Genomic DNA, 23,469 nt, shown 5'->3' on the forward strand with positions numbered 1-23,469 from the left:
TGTATGAGCCCTCCAGAAAGCAGCAGCAAAAGATAGGACAGCAACCAAAGCAGTGACACAGAGCCGTCAGACACCTTCCCTGCACCGCTACCTGCATACTGGGGCGATAATGGAGCCTTCTCCCCGGAGGACCACTGTATAAAAGCGCATCAAGACAAGCACCCCCGCCGCAGCACCCTTGGACACACAGTGGTTCCAATGATTCGTTTTCATGGCTCCGTTTGCAGTCTGATAGCCCCTTCCTTCCTGATCGTTGGTCCCTCTCTTCCTCAAGCACCGTTCCTGTCTCCTCCCATTATACATCCTTAATCTCTGGGAGCTGTGGAAGATGCAGAGAAGTGGATGGGAGCTGGAAAGAGAGAAGATGTTCTGGCCATGCCAAGCCTATGTATGGATAAGCCTAGAGACAACGAGTGTAGTGGCATAACAGGTACGACTTTGAGAGGGTGATTATGTATTCACCACATACTAAAATCATGCACAGACTGCAGTGTGCGCAGTAGACATCCCTGCAACACAGAAGGTGCATGCAAATACAGCTCCGTGACGTCATGCAGTCTTTTCCCATGATTATACACACAGATGTGAAAACGTCAATGCAGCGTTAGTGTTTGTAGTGCACTAAAGTGTGATGCCACTCTCTGGGGGCTTAATTTATTCTTAGTTCTAGGTATGCTGTTGCCAGAATTGCTAAGGGTGCTTGTAGGAGCCCAATTTTGGGGACGGTGCACATTTTGCATTCTTCGGATAGGAATGAGAATCTCCGCCAATGTTTTATTTTGCACAACTCTGCTGCCTGCTCCGGTGCAGAGGGCCGGTAAACAGGAAAATGACTCGAGTTCTCTCCTAGAATCATTTGCTGTTATCGATGCACATGCCTCAGATGGTGGCCTCATGCCTCGGTGCCTTGCTCCAGACCCGTTGTGTATGGCACAGTACAGACCCGTGCAGACGTGCAGGAAGGTTGAGATTCAGAGCCTCGGGTGTGCAGAACTCTGCAGAATTCCGTAGAATTTTTATGCATCTCCGCAGAATTCCGCAGAGTGCTGGTCTGCGAGTTACGTCCACCCATTGTCATTGTATGATGTTCAATCCCCCTTACGGCTTATTGGATTGATGTAGAGATGTGCTGTTTTATTAATGTGGCTGTACCTGGAATATGGAAATCGCTAATAAAGCTTGTTTTTTGAAGAAAATAAAAGGTAATTCAAGTGTCCTCCCAACTTCAACACTAAAATCCAATCTTAGGCAGTCCCTGTACTCCCAACAACCTCAGAGACAGGAAGTTTGATAGAACAAAGCAGAGTTTTAAGCAAAAAGACATGGGTTAGAAAATAATTGTTTTGGCCTCCGACCTTCATAGTTTGAAGTGCACCTCAAATGTTCTATGTAAATCCAGAAGACATATCAAACATGTGTGACATTGTAATGTCAAAAAGAGGCCCACTGTGTTTGAGGCCTGACTCGCAGGGGGACAAAAGAAGGGCTTGCTCAAGTATCAGCCAACACTGGTCTGTGACCAGGGAGGTCTCTATATAGTGCACCCCAAATATCAAATGAAAAACTCTAGCAGACCAGTCAAGCAGGATGGGACACTAAAGCAAGACTTGACACTTTAATGTCAGAAAGGTTCCTCCCAGCCCACCTGCATATTACGACAGGTTCAGATAGATCATCTCTGCTCTTTCAGGTCAGTCTATTGTTTTCCCCTGGGAGAAAGTTCACACCTCATTCACACTAATTTAAATACTAATTACTGGCTAGCTGAAAGTGGCAGAGCAAAATGCTAATTTAGCTTCCAGGGACTTCAGGCAGGGCAAGGTAACTTTATAAAAGTTACTTTTCTTTGATATTTAGAAAAAAACTCACTTCACCACTGAATGGGATTTTTCATAATTACTAAAGATAGTTGTTTAAATAGGTTTCTAGCTAGCCCCATTGCCGGGATACAGGATTCATATTTAATATTGCATCCTAGAATCATACTTGCTGCAGTGAAAATAGCTTTGTAAGTCTAGTCACTGTGAGATCCTGTCTAATGTGAACCTTTTCCATATCCTTCTTTTGAATACAACTCACCCCGCCTAATGGGTAATAATGCCTACTTAGAGGTGCTTTATAAATATTTAAAAGAAAGATTTAGGCCCATAAAAAGAGGTTGTTTAGTGGGTGGAATTTGCAGTTCACATCTACAGAGCCAGGCTACTGGCGCAGGCCTGCAGTCCTGTTTAAATTGTAACGAAAGGGATGGCACAAGTGCTGCAGTCTACTTGTGAAATTTTACTTACGGGCCCTTATATACCCGGATACTAAATACTAGGGACATAGATAAGTTCAATATGCCAATGAGGAGTATGCCAATTTTACCATGTTGAAAGGAGAAGGAAACACTTTACCACTGGGCAAAATAAAATCTGGGCGGCTCAGCAAAGATGGCAAATTTCCAACAAGCCCCTAAACTATTCACACTGGCATGAATGATAATTATACCTAAACCTTGCGGACCGAAACCTTAAAGGGCAGGCACTTTAATACTTGTTTTACCACGGTACATGTTGTTTGCCTCAACCAGCTGTCTGAAATGGAAGGTTTTGTCTGCAAACCAGATGATGAAGTTAGCAGAAAACTCTGCCAGACCCAGAAAAATACTGATATTATCTGAGTTGTGAGGTGCAGGAGCACACCTGAAGACATCCAATAACTCTGCCTTTAGTCTGATGCCCCACCCACTGATTTCATGACCCAAAATGTTACATTCTCTATGAAAATATGCATTTGGTGTACTGCGCAGTCAAAACATTCTTCCCAAGATCTCAAGTACTCTTTCAAGCCTGTGATTGTGTTAAGGCTGGTCTCTCCTCATAACTCTCATCCCCGGAAAAAAAGTATCACTTGAATTTTTCCAAACAGATTAAACATACGTATCGGCAAACCCACTGCAGGGCAAACCAACCATGCATCATCCTTTTAAACTGGAAGCACCGATCAGGGGTTTTGAATTCCTTGCATCTTTTGCTGTCAGCGTGAAATGTTATTTAATGATATGATGGTAGAAAACATGTCGATAACCATCAAGAAAGCAGACATGTAATTGAACTTACATAGTGGAATCTCCTCAATGAAAATACTGTTGTTCAAATCTCGAAGGTCTACACATACTGTAATTTTAATGTGTGATGACCATTGGAAGTTGGAAGAGGTTGAGTAATCTTAAGACTCAATAGGCTCAATTAAGTCTGCCTCAATCAATTTTTCCAGTTCTTTGTATACCTCCTCCCTGAGCAGAATAGAAACATTTCTCGATTTGTGAACCTTTAGTATAGCATTATCTTTGAGTAAAATGTTATACTCGAACCCAAATAACTCCCCAATCTTCCCCTGAATCACCAAGAAACCAGACTAGCATTTTCTATCCAATGGTCTCTCCCTCACACAGCACTAGCATTTGATCAGCACTGTTTGTTTCTAGGACTATATACAAGTTTCTCTGATTTAATCAACCAAGAACAGAGATACCTTTCTTCGCTATGCAACATTTCCCCATTGTTTTCCCTTTCTTAACTTTACATATTTAACTGCTGTACCCAAGAATCTCGAATTCAGCGGTATATTCCTCAGTGCTTATGTGAGACTCTCACAAATTCGGTCTAATTTCTTTTCAAATGTACTTCTACACACACTCTTCCGCGACAGTATACCACGAACCAGAGTCTCCTATAACGTGGATGCCACCTCCTTCAATCATCAAGTAGTATGACAGTTTGTTTTTAAGTTCTCCGTTGTCCAATATGTTTAATACCACATTTTCCTTTGTATTAAAAAATGTCAAAGTTATCTAGGGAATCCTCTGCACTAGATGATCTTTCCTCGTAATGGCCAATACATCTCACCTTGGAACTTTCTTTCCTTCATGCCTGGGCAAGTGTCCTACCTTCCCACACACACTACACTTCTGTCTGAGAGTGGGACAATTTTAGCTGGAAGCTAAATGATTGCCACTGTTTCATCTGTAACAACTCACTTCCTCTATACCTGTATGTCTCCATCCCCCAGTTCATAAAGGTAGCATCTTGAAATCTTTTGCGGTTCACAGTAAATGTAAATGTACATGTATTTATATAGCGCAAATCACCGACCCGGTATCTAAGCGCTTGCTTAGGGAACCCGTCCTGGTATTCCCCTGTGAGATAACCCCGGCAGGGTATCCACAAGGTGAAAGCCAGGCATCCCACCGCGAGGGGCCGTTGTGGAGATTAAGCAAGCTATTGCCCAGAGTCGCAGAGTGTGAACCCGTGAATCGAGTAGGCACCGGAGCGAGAATTGTCGAGTCCGTGGACATTTTAGGACTCAAGACCCCGCCGAGCCGGGAATTGAACCCTGGTCCCGGGCTGACCTCTGCTTCCAGGTCTGCCTCCTCTAACCAGTGAGCCACACTTCTCCACACAGTCAGAACAACAAATATTTCAGAACTAGCTGTCTTTTTCTTTATAACCTTGGCGCATCACCCTGCTAATTCGGCCTTCCCAACAATTGCTCTAACTTATTTTCAACTCAGCATGGCCATTTATCCACAATCTTTGCTGGATGGCAGCACTGTATGTATGCATGCATGACAGCTTGACCATGGATCATTTTGTCATGAAGTGCACCGATTTATTAAGTTTGTAATTGGTCCCTATGTTTTTCTATAAAACTATTGGGAGAGTGTGGGCCAGCTACTACTATTGAGTTCCAGGAATGTCTTATCCTTTATGGGCCTGTGTCTCAGAATCTGCTACGCACATCTAGGCTTCTAAATTGTCATGGGCGCTCATTGGACCAATAGCAACCATGGTCCCTGGGCCACTCATTGACATCTTTGGCTGGAACAGTTCCAACTGTAAACTGATACTTTATGATTAGATAGTGATTGTGACTTCAATCTACAATCATTCTGCCTGGAAAATCTCTGGGTGAGTAAGGGCTAGAAAGATTCCAAGTACAGGGTGACTTCATCCAGCCTACGCAACAGGATTCCATACCACGGGATGTGAAAGTCAGTTACCTAGTGGTTCCTCTGGCAATGAGAAAACAGGCAGACAGGCAAGGGATGGGTCGAGGATGGTGCAGGCACATCCTCTCAACCATGCTGCTCATGAGCAGGCTTGGTCGGTCACGCTGTGCCCGGGCAGGTTTTTAATTCAGCTAAATCTTGAGGACATTTTCCTGGGGACCAGTTTCCGAATTCTAGCAGGTATACTATACTTGAGCCCTCTGCAGGGAGCCAGCTAAGTCCTGCTTGTCTCACATGTCACGACAGCAAGGCAATTTTGTAGACTTTTCCATTCTTGAAAGATGGCAGCAACCAGGCAGAAATCTTACGACTAATCTAATATGTTCTCTCCTGGTTTGCAGGTCTCCTTAGTGCCAAGACAACAGACGCAAAAAGTACTGGATGAAGGGTTGAGTAAATAGATAAGGAGGGATGCAAGAGCCAACAGAGGTTCTGTTGCATTAAATGTTTAGAAGCTTCTCCAATGCTGGAGAAGCTTTCTTTGCCTCCATCCTCTCTCCTACCACCTCTCTCTTACCACCACTCACCTACCTCTGCTCTCCCCGCAAGCCCCCGGTGTGCAGTTAAATAGCTTCTGTAATTCTTGCTAACATAGCTAACTAAACTAGGTTTAGTGGCTGATCACCACCTTCACTCAGAAACGGTGCACAATTTCAGTGTCCCCCTGACATCTGGTCAGCAGCTCTGATGTTGACAAAAACCAAAAGCAATATAAACCACCTCCAATAAGCCTGGATGATTGCCAAACTCACTGGAGGGTAAACAAAGGGTTCCTCCAGTAACAGGAAATGGATAGGCACCACAACTTTCACAATATAGCCTTGTAAACACATAACATACACATTAGACACAGTAGTAGTGCAACAAAGCAATGACAAAGATTAGCAGCAAGTAGACAGCTGAAGTTCAAGGTTGCTTAATAACAAACAAAAATAAAACAGTTACAGGAAGGCAACATCAGTGTTCAATTTGCAATGATTGGCCCAGGACTAGAACATGGCAGCAAACTTCTTGTGCTTAAGAGGTCTAGACCTCATTTTGAAGACAATGTCTACTCAGAGAGCAAACTCTAACTTTTGGAATGTGGGCTTTCCTTGTATAGCTTGCTTAAAAAAAATCTATTTACAACCATATTTTCATTAGTCAAACTTTGATACACCCACTGTTACAAACTGAATTGCAACTTGTTAAAAACACACTTAAAATAAAATCTGCAGTAAAAATTACCAATTCTGTAAAAACGTCTTACTTTCATTAGAATTTGGCTAGTCACCCCAGATGTACTTCCTCACAACAAATTCACTCCATACCTTTTAAATAGTTTTCCTATTGAGACATGACCATGACAACATTTTAACTTATTCTCCCAGCAGTTGTCTAGAAACTGTTCACATCCACGATAAAACATAGTTTCAAGTGAAGTTATTCCCAGATTGGGCTTCTATTTTGTATGAATTCTGCGATTGCTATGGTGCTCCATGCCACAAGGGAAGAGCAAATTATGAAAAATACAACTACTATCCTACAGCAGAAGTATTTTGCTGGTTACCCTGAATTTTAAAGAAAAGTAAAACTGATCTAATGAAATGATCCAGTTTCAGAGAAAGATGCCTTATGAGAATAAAGAAGAATTTCTCTGGAGTTACTGGATATTTCCAGCTCTTGTCTAGTCCCTTCTGGAGCTGAAATCTTGCGAAGGAAGAGGTAACAGTGGATCAGACACTGAGCTTCAAGAAGACCACCATGCTGATAATTGTCATGTTGTTCTTTGTCTAACTAAACTGTCTTCAAAACAGACAACGAAGTATGCTTCCATGTATTTTTTTTTATAAATATCCCTTCGGGAACATAGAAGGGTGGCTACATTAGTAGGAGAAAAATAAATAGTTTTCTACCAGTTCTTAGAGGAAAGAAAACTAACATGGCACTGCATGTGAGACATACACTGTGACGGACCAGATTATTAGGTTACCCCTTATCTTAAAGGAGTGGAACAACACTCTCCCTCCCAAACCAGCAAACAAATCCATTATACAATACCACATACCTTCTTGGCATCCATAGACTGCAACATAATGGCATGTTTTCTTATATTGGGTGCATGCTTTGCGATAAGTTGAAGGCCCCGACTAACAGAACAAAATGCCCAGTATAACCGGTCACATGCCCTTTAACTCCACCCACCTGGCTCTGAATTAAACATATATTTACCTACTTTGGCTTAGTTGAATACCTCAACATTCAGAGTCTCTGATGTGCCACTGAGAATGAATGAAGCTTTCCTGCTGGAATACTGATTAACAAGTTTGAAAAATAAATCCTTTTTTAGTTACAGCCCTACAACCTAGTCAATTGATCGTCCCCTTCAGAGAACCCAGATTTGTATTAATCTCAATTAACTACTTTTTTTTTAATGTCTATTTTTAAACTAAAATTCTTCATTCAGACATGGCCTTACACAACACTTAGTTGTGTACGTCATTGGTAAACACTCACTTACCTTTGGTTGCAAAAGCAAATGTTTCCATGCATGGATCAAGCTTTCAACAATTCCTTCTCCAAATAAGCCTGCATCAACAGTCTCCGTCACAACCAGCGACACTCTACAAAGTCAAAGGCAATGTCTTAGAATAAAGGACCCAGTGGCACAGTCTAACAAATACTTCTTGCTCTAAATGGAACATCGAGTTATTTTGAGACCTCCATCACATTATGGGCCAGTAAATGGAAAAGAACATTGAAAGAAAAACAAATATATAGGATTGTTCGCTTGCAATACTATGCAAATATTCAGCATCCTCATTTAGTAACAAGGGGAGACAGACCAAATATGAGATAGCCCCTCCATGTGCTCTATTCACCATCAAACTAAATATATATTGCTTGCCCTTCACAATTATTCAATACATAGCTATAGCCTATTTCCTGGAATGGCCATGATATGCATTCCCCGTTTATTTAATTTATAATAGGATGTTATATTTTTAATTTGGAACAATTCCATTTTTTGATGAACATGGCACTTAGAATACTGAGGGTAATGGTGGAGACGCGTGAGTGCGCAAAACAAGATGGCCGCCGCCTGCTGAGCTCTGCTCGATTTTCCACGTTTTTCCATCTATTACAACGATATTCCTGTCAAATTGTCTCCTAAAATGAGGTCACTGTGATCTAGAAGTACTCACCCGATGCTGTGAAGCTTTTCCAGGTCTGCTCATTGGTAGAAGTGGTGTTTTATTCTTTCCTGCTTCAGCTCCCAGCCCTGCTTTGAGGTACGCCCGGCTTGTCTGTCAGGGGGGTGGAGTAAGTGCTTAGGAGAGGGCATGGCTTTGGCCTAACCACTCCAACAGGCTGCTGCACCATTCATTTTTTCAAGCTTTTCTCAATAATTATTAAATTATTGTCAAGCTTTTCTCAGCAATTATTATATTTTTATTCTTTTTATATTCCTTGCAAGTTTATTTCTTCAAACAAAAGCATGGATCATAAAAATGTGCAAACTCCTTATAGGAAAAGGAAGCAGCAGATTTCTCCTCCTCCTGTTAAATCTAAGGTGGTTGAGTCAAGTGAACCTTCTTTATCACTAATTCTTGACGAGATTCAAGCACTTTGTGCCAACAGAGACTCAATTGCGACAGAGATTAAAAATTTGCGCAAAGACATGGCTAGTATGTCAATGAAAATTTCTGATAATTCAATTAAAATACATGACAATAAAGTTAATAGACGCTTTCTCTCAACATGTAGCGAAAATGCCTCCTATGTCTGCTCTCCTTCTGGATATGGAAAATCGTAACAGACAATATAATTTGCGCATTTTTGATTTGCCAGAGGATGTTGAAGATTCCAATTGCAGATTATATTTGGAGAATCGGATTCCTGGCCTTTTGAACATCAAATTTTCAGAAAAAAGGTGAAATTAATAAGGCACGTAGGATTCCATGACATCGTAATCCTCCCCACACAAAACCTCTACAAATGATTTTTAAAGTTCTTCGTCACCATCGTTTGGTTTTGCTAAAAAAACAGTTTTGATTCACAAGGAATGTATTGCTCTTCGTCCTCAGCTCAGAAGTCTTGGATTTAACTATGGTCTTTTTGACCCATCAAGAGTGCACATTTGAAAGATAATTTCTCTAAATCCTTCCAACAACCTGAAGATTTAAGATTGTTTCTGGCTCAGCATTCACAGCATTCAATTGATACTCATGACTCTGCTACCTGAACATCAGTTTTACGCATTTTCCTGACAATTTTTACGGTTATATTCACAAGGCGTTCCAACTGTTTCGGTCATGCTTGTAAAGTGTGTGTGTGTGTTTCATTCCTGTTAATAATGTTTAGTGTTTGTCGTATTTTTTATGTTTTGTTTGCTTTCTTTTTCTTTCCCCTCTCTCTCTTTATCACCGGTTTTGGAGATTCTATTTTCCTCTCTCTATCTACATCTTTGTCTCCTCTACTTGACCTTTTTCTTTCTTTTTCATTATGGCTAGCATTCAAAATATTAAAATAGTTTCTTTAAATGTTAAGGGGTTACGTCATCCTGTTAAACGTACAAACATTTTCGATTATTTGGGTAGTTGTAAAGCGGATATTTGTTCTATAAAGGAAACTCATATTGATGACAACATTTTAGCGTATATGAAAAAAATGGGTTGATAGTATTGACTCATCTGCTGCAAATGATGGCAAAAAAGGGTGTTGCTATCCTTTTTGCAAAAAGACTACATTGCCAAATTTTGAACACATTTTCAGTAACCGATGGAAGATATGTTATTGCTAAAATTAAAGTTCATGATTCGGTTATGTTTTTATTAAATGTTTATGGTCCTACTGCTGATGATCCTCACTTTTGGTCTGTCCTGACAACTGAAGTTCTCAAATTGGGTAAAGTTCCTCTCGTAGTTGGTGGAGATATTAATGTTATATCTGATCCCTTTTTAAATAGATTATCTCTATCTACATTTTGACCTCCTAAAGGTTTTTGCTTTTAAATCATTTCTTCAAACTACAAAGCTAGTTGATATTTAAAGATTACATTTTCCCACAAATTTTTTCTACATTTTTTTCTGATCCACACAATTCTCCTTCTAGACTTGATTATCTATTAATTTCCAGACAATTAATTAACTCAGTGGTTACTTCTACTATTGGTAATAATAATATTTCGGCTCATGCCTTAATTTCTTTTATTTTGAAATTAAATTCTAATGTTACAACGCAATCCAGATGGAGAATGAATACTAGTATTGTTCTTAATGAACAAAATAAACTAAAACTCTTAAATGCTATACATTACTTTCTTCTTAACCCTGAAGGCTCTACTTCTATGGTGAATAGACGGACACCTTTAAAGCTTATATTACAGGTGATACTATTTCTTTTATGGCCCATGAAAATAAAACTTTTAATGAAAATCTTAAAAATTTAGATAAACAAATTGCAAAATATGAGACTTTTTATTACGTCTAATGACCCTCAATACAGATTCAAATTACAGAAATTTAGATATGAGTTTAACTCAGTCCTTAGCAGAAGAGCTGGTATTCAGCTTTCGAATTCTAAAGCCAAATTTGCTTTTAATATTAATAGATCGGGAAGACGTTTAGCCAATTATTTACGCATCAAAAAAGATAAAACGCCAAATAAATTCAATTCATGGCTCTAAATGGTAAAATTGCTCTATCCCAAAATGATATTGTTAATGAATTCCTGGATTTTTATACTACTCCATATAACAAACCTAACTGACGATGCCTCCTTAATTGAATATTTATTCTAAAATTGTGGGTTACCCAAGATTTCGCAATCAGATAAAATTGACCTTGATTCACCTATTACTCAAGATGAAATTATATTAGCCATAAAATCTCTCTCAAAAAAAAAAATCCCCTGGTCCTGATGGTATTCCCGCTGAGTTCTATAAATAATTTCAGTTACAGCTTATCCCTCATTTATTTCAACGTTTTACCTTTTTTCGTTCTATTATTCATCCACATCAATCTGGTTTTGTGAAGAATAGATATTCAGCCAATAATACTAGAACTCTGTTGCATGTTATTAATCCAATTTGTCTCTGCCATCAGGAATCCTCGCATTGGATGCTGAAAAAGCGTTTGATAAAATTCACTGGCAGTTTTTATTTAATACTTTATTAGCATTTATTTTGGTGACATGTTTATACATATGATTTCTGCTTTATACTCTTCTCATACTGCTTGTTTATTTATTAAAGGCCACATTTCTAATCTATTTTCTCTTTTCAGAGGTACAAGACCAGGTTGTCCCCTTTCCCCACTTTTCTTTCTACTTGGTATTGAACCCTTACTTGTTTCTATAAGAAAATGTGATACTATTACAGGAATTAATATCAAGGATGTTATTATTAAAACTTTTTCAAGGTCATTGTTCTGTCAGCACATTTTTAGTTGTTCTAGTATTCATCTCATTTACTACACTCTTTTGCACGTGGAATATTCTACGTCACATTTGGGTGAGAAGCATGTTCTTTTGAAGCTACATCTCTCTTTATCTTGTATTCCGTGCTCCTCGTGTTCTACCATCACTTAGTAGTCCTATTTCTTTTCATCTTACAGACCCCCTGAGGAAGCGCACTGTTGTGCGAAATGCATTGGGGAATCTAAAACCTATGTGGACCTTATACATGATGTATATGTATGATTGATGCCTAAAAATTACGTCGTGACTGTTCAATCATATGAAGTCAATATGATATCTAACAAATAAATGGTTGAAATTTCTACAAGCATCCTGGAGTAAATATTTACCTTTCTTTTGAAATACATTTGGAAAACATTGTGCACATTCTATGCTCAAGAGTACTACCAGTTTTTTCTTACTCGCAGTAAGATTTCTTCATTTCTCAATTGTCAGCACCTCGGGACCCAGGAGGTGAACACTTGTAGTACCTATAAGAATTATAAAGTGATTACAACGTTTGGAACTTCTTTACAAGGGAGTGCAGCGGTTTTCTTCATATTCTCATTATTAAAACTTTAGCATATGCTGATGATGTATTGTTATTTAATAGTGATTCGCTAGCCTCATTCCCTTCCCTACATGAAATTATTTCGTTTTATTCCACAGTTTCTGGATATAGGTGAAATACTAATAAAACAGAATTCTTTCCTTTTAATATTTATTGTACTCTTGATATAATACCCATGAATGATATGATTGGCAAAAAAATAAATTGAAATAACTTGGAATTGAATTTTCTTCATTAATGATATCAACAATATTGCTAAACTGTGACTCCATCATAAATTATATTAAAGATAAAAGAACCAAATGGTCTTCACTTCATCTTTCATGGTGGGGTAGAATGGATTCTATAAAAATTACTATTGCACCAAAAATTCTTTTCACTTGCCATGATTCCCACTCAATTTCCTTTGAAGTTTTATAAAACAGTAGATAAACTCCTCTTCAAATTTCTTTGGAATAATAAATCATCTTGTATCAGTTATAAAAAATACTCAAGTGTAATGGAGGCTTTGGATTACCGGATTTTTGGTATTATCACAAAGTTTGTATTTTAAAACAATATTTTAATTGAAAAAACTTTAATAGAAACGTTTCCATTACCCACTTTGTTAACTATGTCTAATAAATATCATTGTTTTCATAATTCTGTTGTTTTAAAATGCACCAAGCTAATTTTTAATGATTTAAATTTAATTTTTCAATCTCCTATATCTTCTAACGAAAATTTGTCATTATGGTATTACCCAGTTATAAAACTTAATAGAAATGTTAGATTTTGGTCCTCGTGGATTAAAGCTTGTATTTTCTAATTTAAGGATGTTTATCACAATAATGCTTTTGTTTCATTTGAAGTTTTGCAAACAAAATTTATTTTACCTTCCTCTGATTTTATCACATATGATTCATTATGTAACTCTATTTTAGATTAATTTCCTCATTGTATTCCTTCTAATGTTAAATCAGATGTATCAATGTATATTCAAACTGTTTCCACTTTACCTCATGGTGTCTCTATACTATATTATAAAAATGCCCATCTCTCTAGGAACCAACATTAATGTTATCTAAACATTTTGGAATAACAAACTTTCAATCTTGTTCTCTATTGATACATGGAAAACTATTTGGCTTAATAGTATTTCTGGTTGGTTACCTTTTTCGCTCTATCAAACTAACTCATATTTTATATAACTGTTTATAGACTCCATTTCAATTATTTCATGCTAAACTTCTTCCGACTTCAATTTGTTGGCACTGAAAATTACATACTGGTTCATTACAGCATATGCTTTAGGATTGTCCTTTTGTTTTAAAATTTTGGACTGAAGTTTGGGTTTTTATAAAAAAAGATTTAATATTAATGAAGATGTTTCATTCAAATTGATATTCTGCAAATCTTGTAATTTCACAAAAATTAAATGAATTCAAAGGTAACGTTTTCAAAAAACATTTTGTAGCTGCTTTAAAGTCCATTACAAGATGTTGGAAAGATGTTTATTTATTATCTGTTCACGTTTGGTGGTCTTGGTTTATTTTTACTAGAAGAGGATCTCAGTTATCTTTACATGGTATTAATCATAATTTTAACTCATATTCTTTTTGGAAACCTATTGATATCTATTTATCTTCTTAAATATGTATTATTTCCTAATATCTATTGTTATTACAATAATCCAGAATTTACGTTTTAGTAACTCTTTTTCGTCACTATTATAATACATTTATAAATGTTCGCTTTCCCTCCCCCTCTTTTTCTTTTCTATAAATATTATATTTACTGTTCTACCTATTGCAATTAAATTGATGTTCTCATGATTCCTCTATTGTTATTGGGTATTTATTCGGTACTATTTTTTGTATGGTCTCTTGTTATTACTGATTTATTATGAAAATTCAATAAACTATTTTGACCACGAGAATATTGTGGGTAACGTCTACCACACTGCAGTGTGAAACTGAAAAAGGTATCCAACCAGGTTAAAATTAAGCAAACACACAGTTGCCACTGCACATGTTTGAGATATTCTTCATGGCAGGCCCAGCTCACTCCTAGGGAAAATCGGCACACACACTTAATTCATAGATGATGAAGGCTTGCATGTTTATCCTACACTGGACTAGTGTGCGGGTGAGGAGGCATTGTTAACAGAAGGAATTATACGATCAATAACATCAGTCATAAAAGTAACACTTCTTTACACATACATCCAATTACTGAAAACAAGTTGGTGGCAGTGTGGATACTGGTGGATAGGGGCTGAATAACCTCAATTTAGGAACCATGTTGCTAATGCCATGTAGGACAAATCCAGCAGCTAATCTATATGAAAAAACCTTTGAGAAAAGCTTGCATAACACAGACGTCTTGCTTTTATATAACGACTAGCAATTTTTTAAGCATGTAGTGATGTAGTTGCATAGGTTAGGCATTTAGTCAAGCATCTACACATCCTACAGCTCTCCTCGACTGAAATGGTTTTCTAGAAAACCATGCATGCTACCTTGTTTAGTTTACAGATGTATATGACATTCTGAATGGGGGGGTACCTTCAATTTCTAAATAGAAAAAATGCAAGGCACTTAGTAGTGTGTGTGGTGCACCCTCAGATTCCAGCTTATTAAGTACATTTCCATGACAAGTCCGACAAATATGGCGTGTCAGACCAAAATCATTTGGAATTCGGCTGCCAGACTACTTCTTAAATATCCCACAGGGAATCTATCACGAAACAACTTTTGGATCCTCACTGGCTGCCAATCAGAAAGATAATCATTATATGCTTCAGTATCGGCCATTGGGCCATGAACAGAATGGCTCACTTTTTATTTGGCATCACCTTAAAGGCTCCTATTTACCTTCACTCCGCTTTTGCTCACTTACTTATGCTGCACCATACTTCATTGGCTCTCTATGGTTGACAAGATTGTGTCAGATTTTTCCATTAAGAAAAGAACACTGTTCCACTCAATCTTCTTAGTGAAGCCAATCAACATTTCTGTTACAGAAAGAAACATGGCTGTTGGTATCTTACACCTTGGCCTAATCCTGAATCCACCCCACCGCCTTGCTTATCTAGGTCCAGTGCCAGGATACCTTTGGAGGCAGCCGTAGGGCTATACAATAAGTCTTTCAAGCATTCGTTCACAAAAAAAAACAGAAAACTTCCCAACTCCTATGTTCTAACAAAGGAGACCAAGAGGACTAATATCAAAAACAATACAGTATCTCTTTAGCTCGGATTACTTTAATGGATCAACAAAACCTACATATTCTTTTGAATGAGTTGGAAATACAGAAAATACCCTTGTCAAAAAATAAGGACAGAGCACCAAATTGTTTCTGTGAAAAAGCTTACACATTTTAGAGTACCCACACTCCTTTCCGCCCAACTTAATGGACACCAACTGAGCTGGTGTATAGGCAAGACCTAGAGAAAAATTAAGTTTTGTTTGCAACAAAGATCCCTCACATGAGGGAACAAATGCATCAAACTACGTGCCTGTAATGATTCATATTGTATTAGAAAACCATAATGAGACAAAAAAATTGTTATAAGACCAGTCACGGAGTGTAGTTATCAGTGTCAACTTAGCCTCTTTTCTCTGTCAAGCAAGAAGTAAAAGATAACTAAAAATGAGAATGCATGGATTATAAACATTCGACGTCGAAAAGATGAGTTCTTCAAAGCTGTTAAGCACAGCAATGGTTAGGAAGAGTGTAAATGTATCACCCTCCGATGCCAGGGAATGAGTGTGTATATACTGAAATATCTATACCCAACCATAGTGTGTGAGAGAAACAAAACAGTGGGAAATACACAGATAGTGTAGTTACATCTAAAAATGTCAGACCATCTAACTGAATGTTTACAAGAGCAATAAATATGTTTAGGATGTTCTCGCCCAAATCATCCATAGGCATGCCTATGACAACCACAGGCAATTTGATCGGCAACGCGGAAACTTCTGATCTTCCAGAGTGAGCGAGGAGATGAACTCCGAAGCTGTTGCTGAAAATCTGACAGGAGACACACACAAGATGTGCGCTTTCAATCTTTTATGGTACCATATATTCAACAAGGAGCGTCTCCCTCAACATTTTTCTCTCCTGCAAAACTGATATCTGTAGCAATCATGCTTCGGCTCAATTTCACAAGCCTCCACAGGGAACAGAAATGTGTTTCTTTTTGTAGAAGGTAATGAACATGTTCTCCGAATAGAAAACCACAGGAAACTACCACAGGCTTCGACAATTAAAGTAATGAATTTGTAGAACTTCATACACACCAAGTGGACAGGACTCATTATCTTTAGGAGTGTCACTATTAAAACACGTACAGCCCATACAGAAGCTGTGCAGGCTTTGTTCACCAAAGCTTGCATTTTTCCATCTGCCCAGTGACCAGGAAGAGTAAGTAGCAATATTGGACATTCATGGAGTAGTTAACAGTGTGTTGCTTCTCCTGTAACTCTCATAATAGTGCTGAAACTATGCCTCGTCTGTCAACTGTGACCAATCAAACTCTAAAATGAAGTGAGAATTTTCGACCAGCAATAGGTAACCACTCACTCCCCCTTCCCCTGCCGGCCCCTCAAAAAATAATTGTTTTTTGCCTTACTTGGAACAATAATAATTACATTTTTGTATGTGTGTGTCAGTAAACATATGCAGGATTCAGGCAGCAGAAGGGTTGCAGCAGCCAGGTGAGCCTCAGAAGCAATCAGTTGTGGAGAGCCTCACAAGCGATAAGTTGTGGATCCTGTCCTGGGAAAGACCTTTCGACAAGACAGTGCTGTGTGGGTCATCTACCCCAGAACATCTTAGATAAGTACAAAACTCTAAAAGGATTAATGTTCGAGCTAATAGGAAATTAGTTTAGCAAGCAGTAGTCACAACCATTCTTGACTAAAGGTAGAGCCACGTCCCTCCACCAACTTCTGTACTTGGAGAAGGAATAGGACAGGTAATGAAAAAGAGCATTCCAGAATTCTTGTTTTTCTTTTCGATACACTCATTCTGCCTCGGGGATGGTGGCAGAATTTAGTTTTCACCCCTGATGCCACAGAATAATTGTTGCTTTGGTTGTTTGGAAGGCACTTGGTTGCCTTACAGCAGTTTCAAATGAACAACGATCTGACAGCAGAAACTGTTAGTCCATCAATCCCTTCGAATTTGTATGGCTTCCCTCTACCAGAGGATAAAGGGTTAAATCATTAATCTTCCTTTTGTTAAGAAAATGCCTCTCTCACACCATGGATGATGTACTTAAAAAAGTGCAAACAGGTATTTATTATTTTATTTACCATATTTATAGAGCGCACAGCTACTCAGAAGAGTGTCCTGGCGCTAGCGAAGACAAAGCGATAGAGGGAGGTGCGAGTACGGAGTGGAGCCAGAATTACTGCTGGAACAGCCACGTATCAGTAGTTTCCTGAAGTGCAGAATATTTGGTGCATGTCTGATTGTTATAGGGATTTCATTCCAAAGGTGAGCAACCCGGACTTGGACCAAGCGGGCGCGATCGACTTTAGGCACACTCATCCGATGTTGGTGAGATGACAGCTCAGCTCGTCATGAGCACAGGAGCACTGTGCTGCATGGAAGGGGTTAAAACTGTAGTGGCCCCGGAAGGGCTGTCGAGCTTCTACACCTTGGAGCGGGCGCACTGAGTCCCGGCCAAACCACCGCTGCAGGGGTGTCCTCCGTGGCCAGTGGTGGCGTGGCTGCTGCACTTTCGCGATCGTGATACTTCTTCGGAAGGCTCGTAGCGATGGCCCCTTTCAAGTGGACAACAGCAAAGTTACGCTTTTCCCGGACTACTCGTTTGATACGCACTGGCGCCGCATGTCCTTCTGAACTATCAAGAAGGAGTTGCGCGCAGAAGAGATTCAGTATTCTTTGTTTTTCCCCTGCCAAGCTGCGCATAGTGCTTGACGGACATACTCACTTCCACAATACGCCGGAGGATGCATGGGAGTGGCTGGAGTCCTACAGAGCAGGAAAGGATGGTCAAGAAGAGGAGGCTCGGCAACTGGCTAGAGAATCACTGCCTCGCAGATCACGACGATTGCAGCGCCGTGGACGGGGCCCACAGAAACCATCAAACTCGCAGACGGCCATAGAACGTAGGGGTGCTCTGGCCCGCGGTGACGGTGATCTCCGGAGAGCTGCTGAAGACTACCCCGGAGGCGTCAGACCTTGGTAGTGACAAGGGACGATCGGAGGCGGAGTCCTCGGTGTCGGATGATCCATGCCTGCCAACGGTTACTCCCGGAACTGCCGATGGAATGCTGGATGAGTAGATGTAGCGATAACTGTGGACTGGGAGTTTTATCTTGGAATGCTACATTGTAGTTACTGCTTTCTAGTTTTTATGGGGATTTTAGCGATGCAATGGGCGTGTGAGGGGCTGGATGACTGTATCGGGTAGGGCTAGGAGTTTGGGGGCGAAGGGGTTATGGGGGGCTCCGAGGGGTCCCGGGAGATAAGGTTCTCGTGGGGATTTGGGGGCGGGCAATAATTGTGTTATTGGTTCACTGTAGGTCACTTCCTAGGCCCTATCCACCGCCCACCGGATGGTACTAGTTTGCTTGCCTTAGCTTTGCTTGGGGCACACAATTTGGGTAGTTTGGATGGGATTTACTATGTTGGTGCATGTTCTGGGGGGGGAGGGTGATGTACCGGGTGGGTTGGGGTTGTTTGGGGATGTCCTTAGTTTGGTATGGGGATACCGTCTGCTGGTGAATTTGTTCGAGAAAATAGAACTATCAAGTGTTGTGTATTTGTTGGCTGATACCATCACCTTGCAATCAGAGGGTGGGGGTTGTTCTGAGTGGATCACACATTGTTGGCATGGCTCCATCACCTGGCGTGAAATGCATAACCTGGAATGTTCTGGGATTACACTCCATGCAGCGTAGATATAAGGTTCACTCCGATTTGGTCCGTAGGGGTGTACACGTGGCTCTATTGCAGGAGACACATTTGACTAGGGCTGAGGGGCTTGCTTTGCAGCGCAGGTGGCGAGGGCAGCTTTATTACACCACTTAATCTGATCTGGATTAGGGCTGGGGTCCCCTTTCAAATGTTGGATCAACTGATTTACCCTGATGGCCGCTATGTTGCAGTTAGAGGATGCCTTTATGGGCGCGAAGTGACCCTTTGTTCTGTTTATGCTCCCAATGTGGAGCAGGCATCCTTCCTGGGGATTTTATCTTCTGCCTTGGCGGATTATTTCATTGCCCCAGTGTTGATGGGGGGAGACTTTAACTCTGTTGTAGATGTTGACTCGGACAGATTCCATCCTCCACTGCCCACGGCCCGATTAACAAATTAGCTAGGACTCGTGCCCATTGGCAAGACAATTGGGTATTCATTGATATTTGTCGAGAACATCACCCGACCGATAGGGATTACTCATATTATTCGGCTCTACATGATCTGCAGGTTCGATTAGATGCCGTTTTGTGTAGCACTGGACTAGCGTCATTAGCGGTTAGTAGTGAGTACCTAACACCTGCCATATCGGATTATAATCCGTTATTGGTAAATTTCTGCTGGGAGTTGGAACGCCCTAAGATCCCGATTTGGAGGTTGCGTCCGGAGATGCTGGAAGATCAGGCCTTTCGCGCGGAGTTGGGGGAAGGAATAGAACACTACTTTGCCGAAAATGCAGGATCAGCCACGACGGTGGCCCTAGAATGCAACGCTTTTAAAGTGGTGGTCCGCGGGATCTGTATCGCCAAGTGGGTGGGGGTTCGAAAGCTGCTGTTACAGGACATTGAAGCGGACGAGCTAGCTCTTTGTGAGGCTGAAAGGGGACATGCGGACGGCACTGGCACACGCGATGAGGTATTGACCCGGAGGGAGGTGGTGGCAGCAGGGGTGGAGCGCCTCAGATGCTTCGATCACAGAGCTTTTTTGAATCGTGCGCATGCGGAGCGAGACAAGGTGGGCACATTGCTTGCTTGGCTAGCTGACCCCGTTCCTCGATGTGTACCCATTCTGGCGCTGGCCTCCCCTTCAGGACTGTTGGACTATGAGCAACCACTCATAAACAACCACTTTCGATCCTTCAATGCGACTCTCTATACCAGCCAGTTGCGAACTGGAGAGGAGAACACTCTGGCGTTCCTGGAGGGCTTGGAGTTCCCCGTACTTGAGGAGGAGGAGGCGAAGGAACTTGGGCAGGATATTACTTTGGATGAGATTCGCTGTGCCATTAGGAAGAGAAAAATCAGTCTTAACAGTTTACACATCCGTCATAACATAATATCCCAGGCATGGAAATACACAATCTGTAATTGGCTTTCTTTCATCAATGCCCGGTAGGCGGATTGTGTATCAAAATATAGCGTCATCGCTATATTTTGATACACAATCCGTGTAAACTGTTAAGACTGATATTTCTCTATCTAGCTTTTGTTTTATTCACTGTTTATATGTTTTCATGTCAATTGTGATTAATCTTTTTAATGTATTGTGTTTTTAAAAATTTTGGATTTGATGTATGGATTGATGGGCTATTCCCCTGTTTTTAACGAGAAATTTTGTTATGCAAATAATAAATATAAGTGATATATTTTTTTACATAAAGTGTTCAACGTGGGTTTCCCTATTATATATGGTCCAATCTTGTAATGTGTGGATAATGAAAAGAGTGCCTGGGTATGTTTGAGATTTGAGAAGAAGTTCTACTCTACAATGCAATTTTCCCAAGGGTATCTTTCTTTTCTCACTGTGTAAGTGCCCTATTCCTTTTGGGTTTTAAGGGGCCCCTCTTTGTCCTAAACGACTATCTACAGTACACACATGGGTAGCAGCATGCTATAATAAGATCCATTTTCATTAATTTATTAAATTTACGATCTCAGAATATCTTCAGGTAGGGACGCCTATTGGCAGAAGAATAGGACCATGATATTGTCCCAACTCTACATAAAATCATGTGTGGAGGTTTACAGACTGATCCAGCCTGCAAACGTACTATCTCAAATGCTTTTGCACACATTTGGAGCCCAGCACCGATTAAGGCACCTGCCACTCAGCTCAAACAGGCATGTCCTATTGACATATCACTAACCCATTCAAACAATATAAGAGAAGCTTGCAACCATGGATCTTTGCACAGTATGGGATACCTAAAAGGGATTATGAGGAATAGTTACATTGAGTGCCTGTAGAACTACATTGGACCAACTGCCTCTTGAAAAAGGTATTCCACTGTTGTACAGGACAAGACACCTAAATGAAAACAACCCCTTGCAGGTCCACAATAATTTATGTTTGACACTATGTGGCCACCGAAACGTACGTTGACTGGTTTGTGAGAAATCCTGGCTCACAACAACGGCAGAAACTGAAAACCTTTTCCCATTGTAACTCGCAGTGTATGTGAGGCGTGGCTGGGATTGATGGGAGTGAGATATGTAAGAGGATGTGTTTTCTGTGAGCGAATGAGTGAGAGGAGTGTGATATGGGGTCAAAAACAGATAAACATGAGATATTCATATAAATGTATAAAGTTTTTTTTATAGACAATGGAAAAAAAATTATGTGTCTATCTTTGTGAAAATATGTTTCAGTACTGAAAGCAATAAAGTTGGAATAATTATAAACAATGTTATGGATTTGTAAACGGAAAAGCATGGCATTATGCTACTATATATGTAAATTGTGATAAAAAAAATGAAGAATAAAATAATATAAAATAAAATGCAGATATGGTCTTAAAATTGTTTCCGGTCAGCCAACTCTGAACTTTGAGCAGCCATTGAAGAAATACAGGGCGACTGGGATTTTGTACTTTGTTTTGACTATTACAGACTGAACCAGCCTGCAAACTTACTAACAGAGAGAGCACATGGGGGGGCGTGGCTTGGCAAGATGGACGAGTAGTCGTGTCTCCCGGTGCTCCCACTAGCTAGTGTGGCATCCATCATAATCCCGTCGATAATAATCTCTGACTCACCCTCCAAGTTGCGGGGAAAAGGTTAAATGAACCTGTGCAGGTGATTGTGCACATCTGTCCGGCTCGGCTGAGGCGCAGAATAGGGAGAGCAGGAGAAACCAGATAGGGCCACCATTTTAAGGCCCGGAAGCTGTGTACTCTGGGGTTCGGAAGCCTGGAAGAACGGAGGTGTAGACCCCGGTAAGCACTCAAATAACGGCCCCAATACAAGTGAGCAGGATGGAGATGTAATACAGTGGGGAAATCAGATGATCCTGGGCCTGGTGGGGGAGTGCGGAGAGGACCCGTCCGCTGCCGTGAGGACGTAACGAAATGTGTAGGCGGAGAGCAGCTGCAGCGGGCTGGGATCCTGTACGGAGGTCCCGGCGGCAAAATATTCGGGGGACCCAGGAACCACGTGAGCCGTCTCCCGGCTGGACCTGAGAGGTCGACCCCCACACAAGTAAGCAGAGTGAAATGGGGGGTGGGGAGGAGCACCAATGTCAGAGAAGCTGTGAGGGGCCGGACGATCCTGGGCCCTGTGGGAGTTTGCTGAGAAGGCTCTGCTGCGAGCCCGGAGGTTCATTTAATTGATGCTGGAGACAGGCCCTGGACTGGAGAACCTCCCGGGGACCTTGGGACACTTAGTGGAGAGCCCCAACGGCGGCGGCCCCTAAGGAAGGACAAATGGTGGCCGGGACGCTCCTAACCGTGGAGAAGGCCAAGGGCAGGCCCCATGCACCCGGGGAACTTTGCTGAGTCATCTTGTAGTGTCCAATTGGCACCATTAGCAGAAGAAATAGGAGAGCGGAAGCCTAGTGCTCAAGGGGAACGTGGGCAGGTTGAAGAAGGAGACATTGGAGATTGTCATCCTGTACAGGGACCGTACCTCCCCACTTCGGCATGCGGTGCACTGGCTGGACACCGACAATTCATGGGAGGATGAACTCTTGGGGGGCACATATACGGGATAACTGTTACCGGAACTGTTAATGCTTGGAAAGGGGACACCTATCCAGGCTCGGTACGTAATATGGCACCTGGCTGAGATATGGGAACGCGCGGTGAGTAGAGTAGTACAACACGCTTCTTATGCCTATGATCTGCCCCTCTGGTCGAAGCGGCCACTTGCCCGCATAGCGGAGTTGATATCTATATGCAAATGGAAGGAAGGAGGATGCCTAACAATAGAAGACTTGTACACGGACGGAAGATTTATAACACACAAAGAAGCTACCAAGTTCTTTGACCTAGGGGCAGGACAATTCTTACACAATGGGAAGATTGAGTGCCCCAGGTGTAGATCACAAGCAGCGGGCTTCTTTCAAATGATTTGGACAGACCCAACATTGGATCTTTACTGGGATGAGGTGCTGACACACCTCCAGAGAGCCACGGGATGGATGATTTCTAAAGAGATAAGGCAGTGTCTCCTAGGTTTGATACCCACCCCTAAAA

The 23,469-nt window shown here is 40.9% G+C and overlaps 1 protein-coding gene across 1 annotated transcript in view; it reads right to left on the bottom strand.

The window, feature by feature from the left end:
• PRMT9 (protein arginine methyltransferase 9) overlaps positions 1-23,469 on the bottom strand; it is a 353,591-nt gene that overhangs the window by 191,406 nt on the left and 138,716 nt on the right. Inside the window, exon 5 of the mRNA XM_086962269.1 lies at positions 7,554-7,656. Within this exon, the coding sequence (XP_086818395.1) occupies positions 7,554-7,656 (103 nt within the window). The remainder of the gene's footprint in view (positions 1-7,553; positions 7,657-23,469) is intronic.

This window comes from Lissotriton vulgaris, chromosome 3_1 (genome assembly GCF_964263255.1).
Source record: "Lissotriton vulgaris chromosome 3_1, aLisVul1.2, whole genome shotgun sequence".
In the NCBI taxonomy this organism is placed as follows: domain Eukaryota; kingdom Metazoa; phylum Chordata; class Amphibia; order Caudata; family Salamandridae; genus Lissotriton; species Lissotriton vulgaris.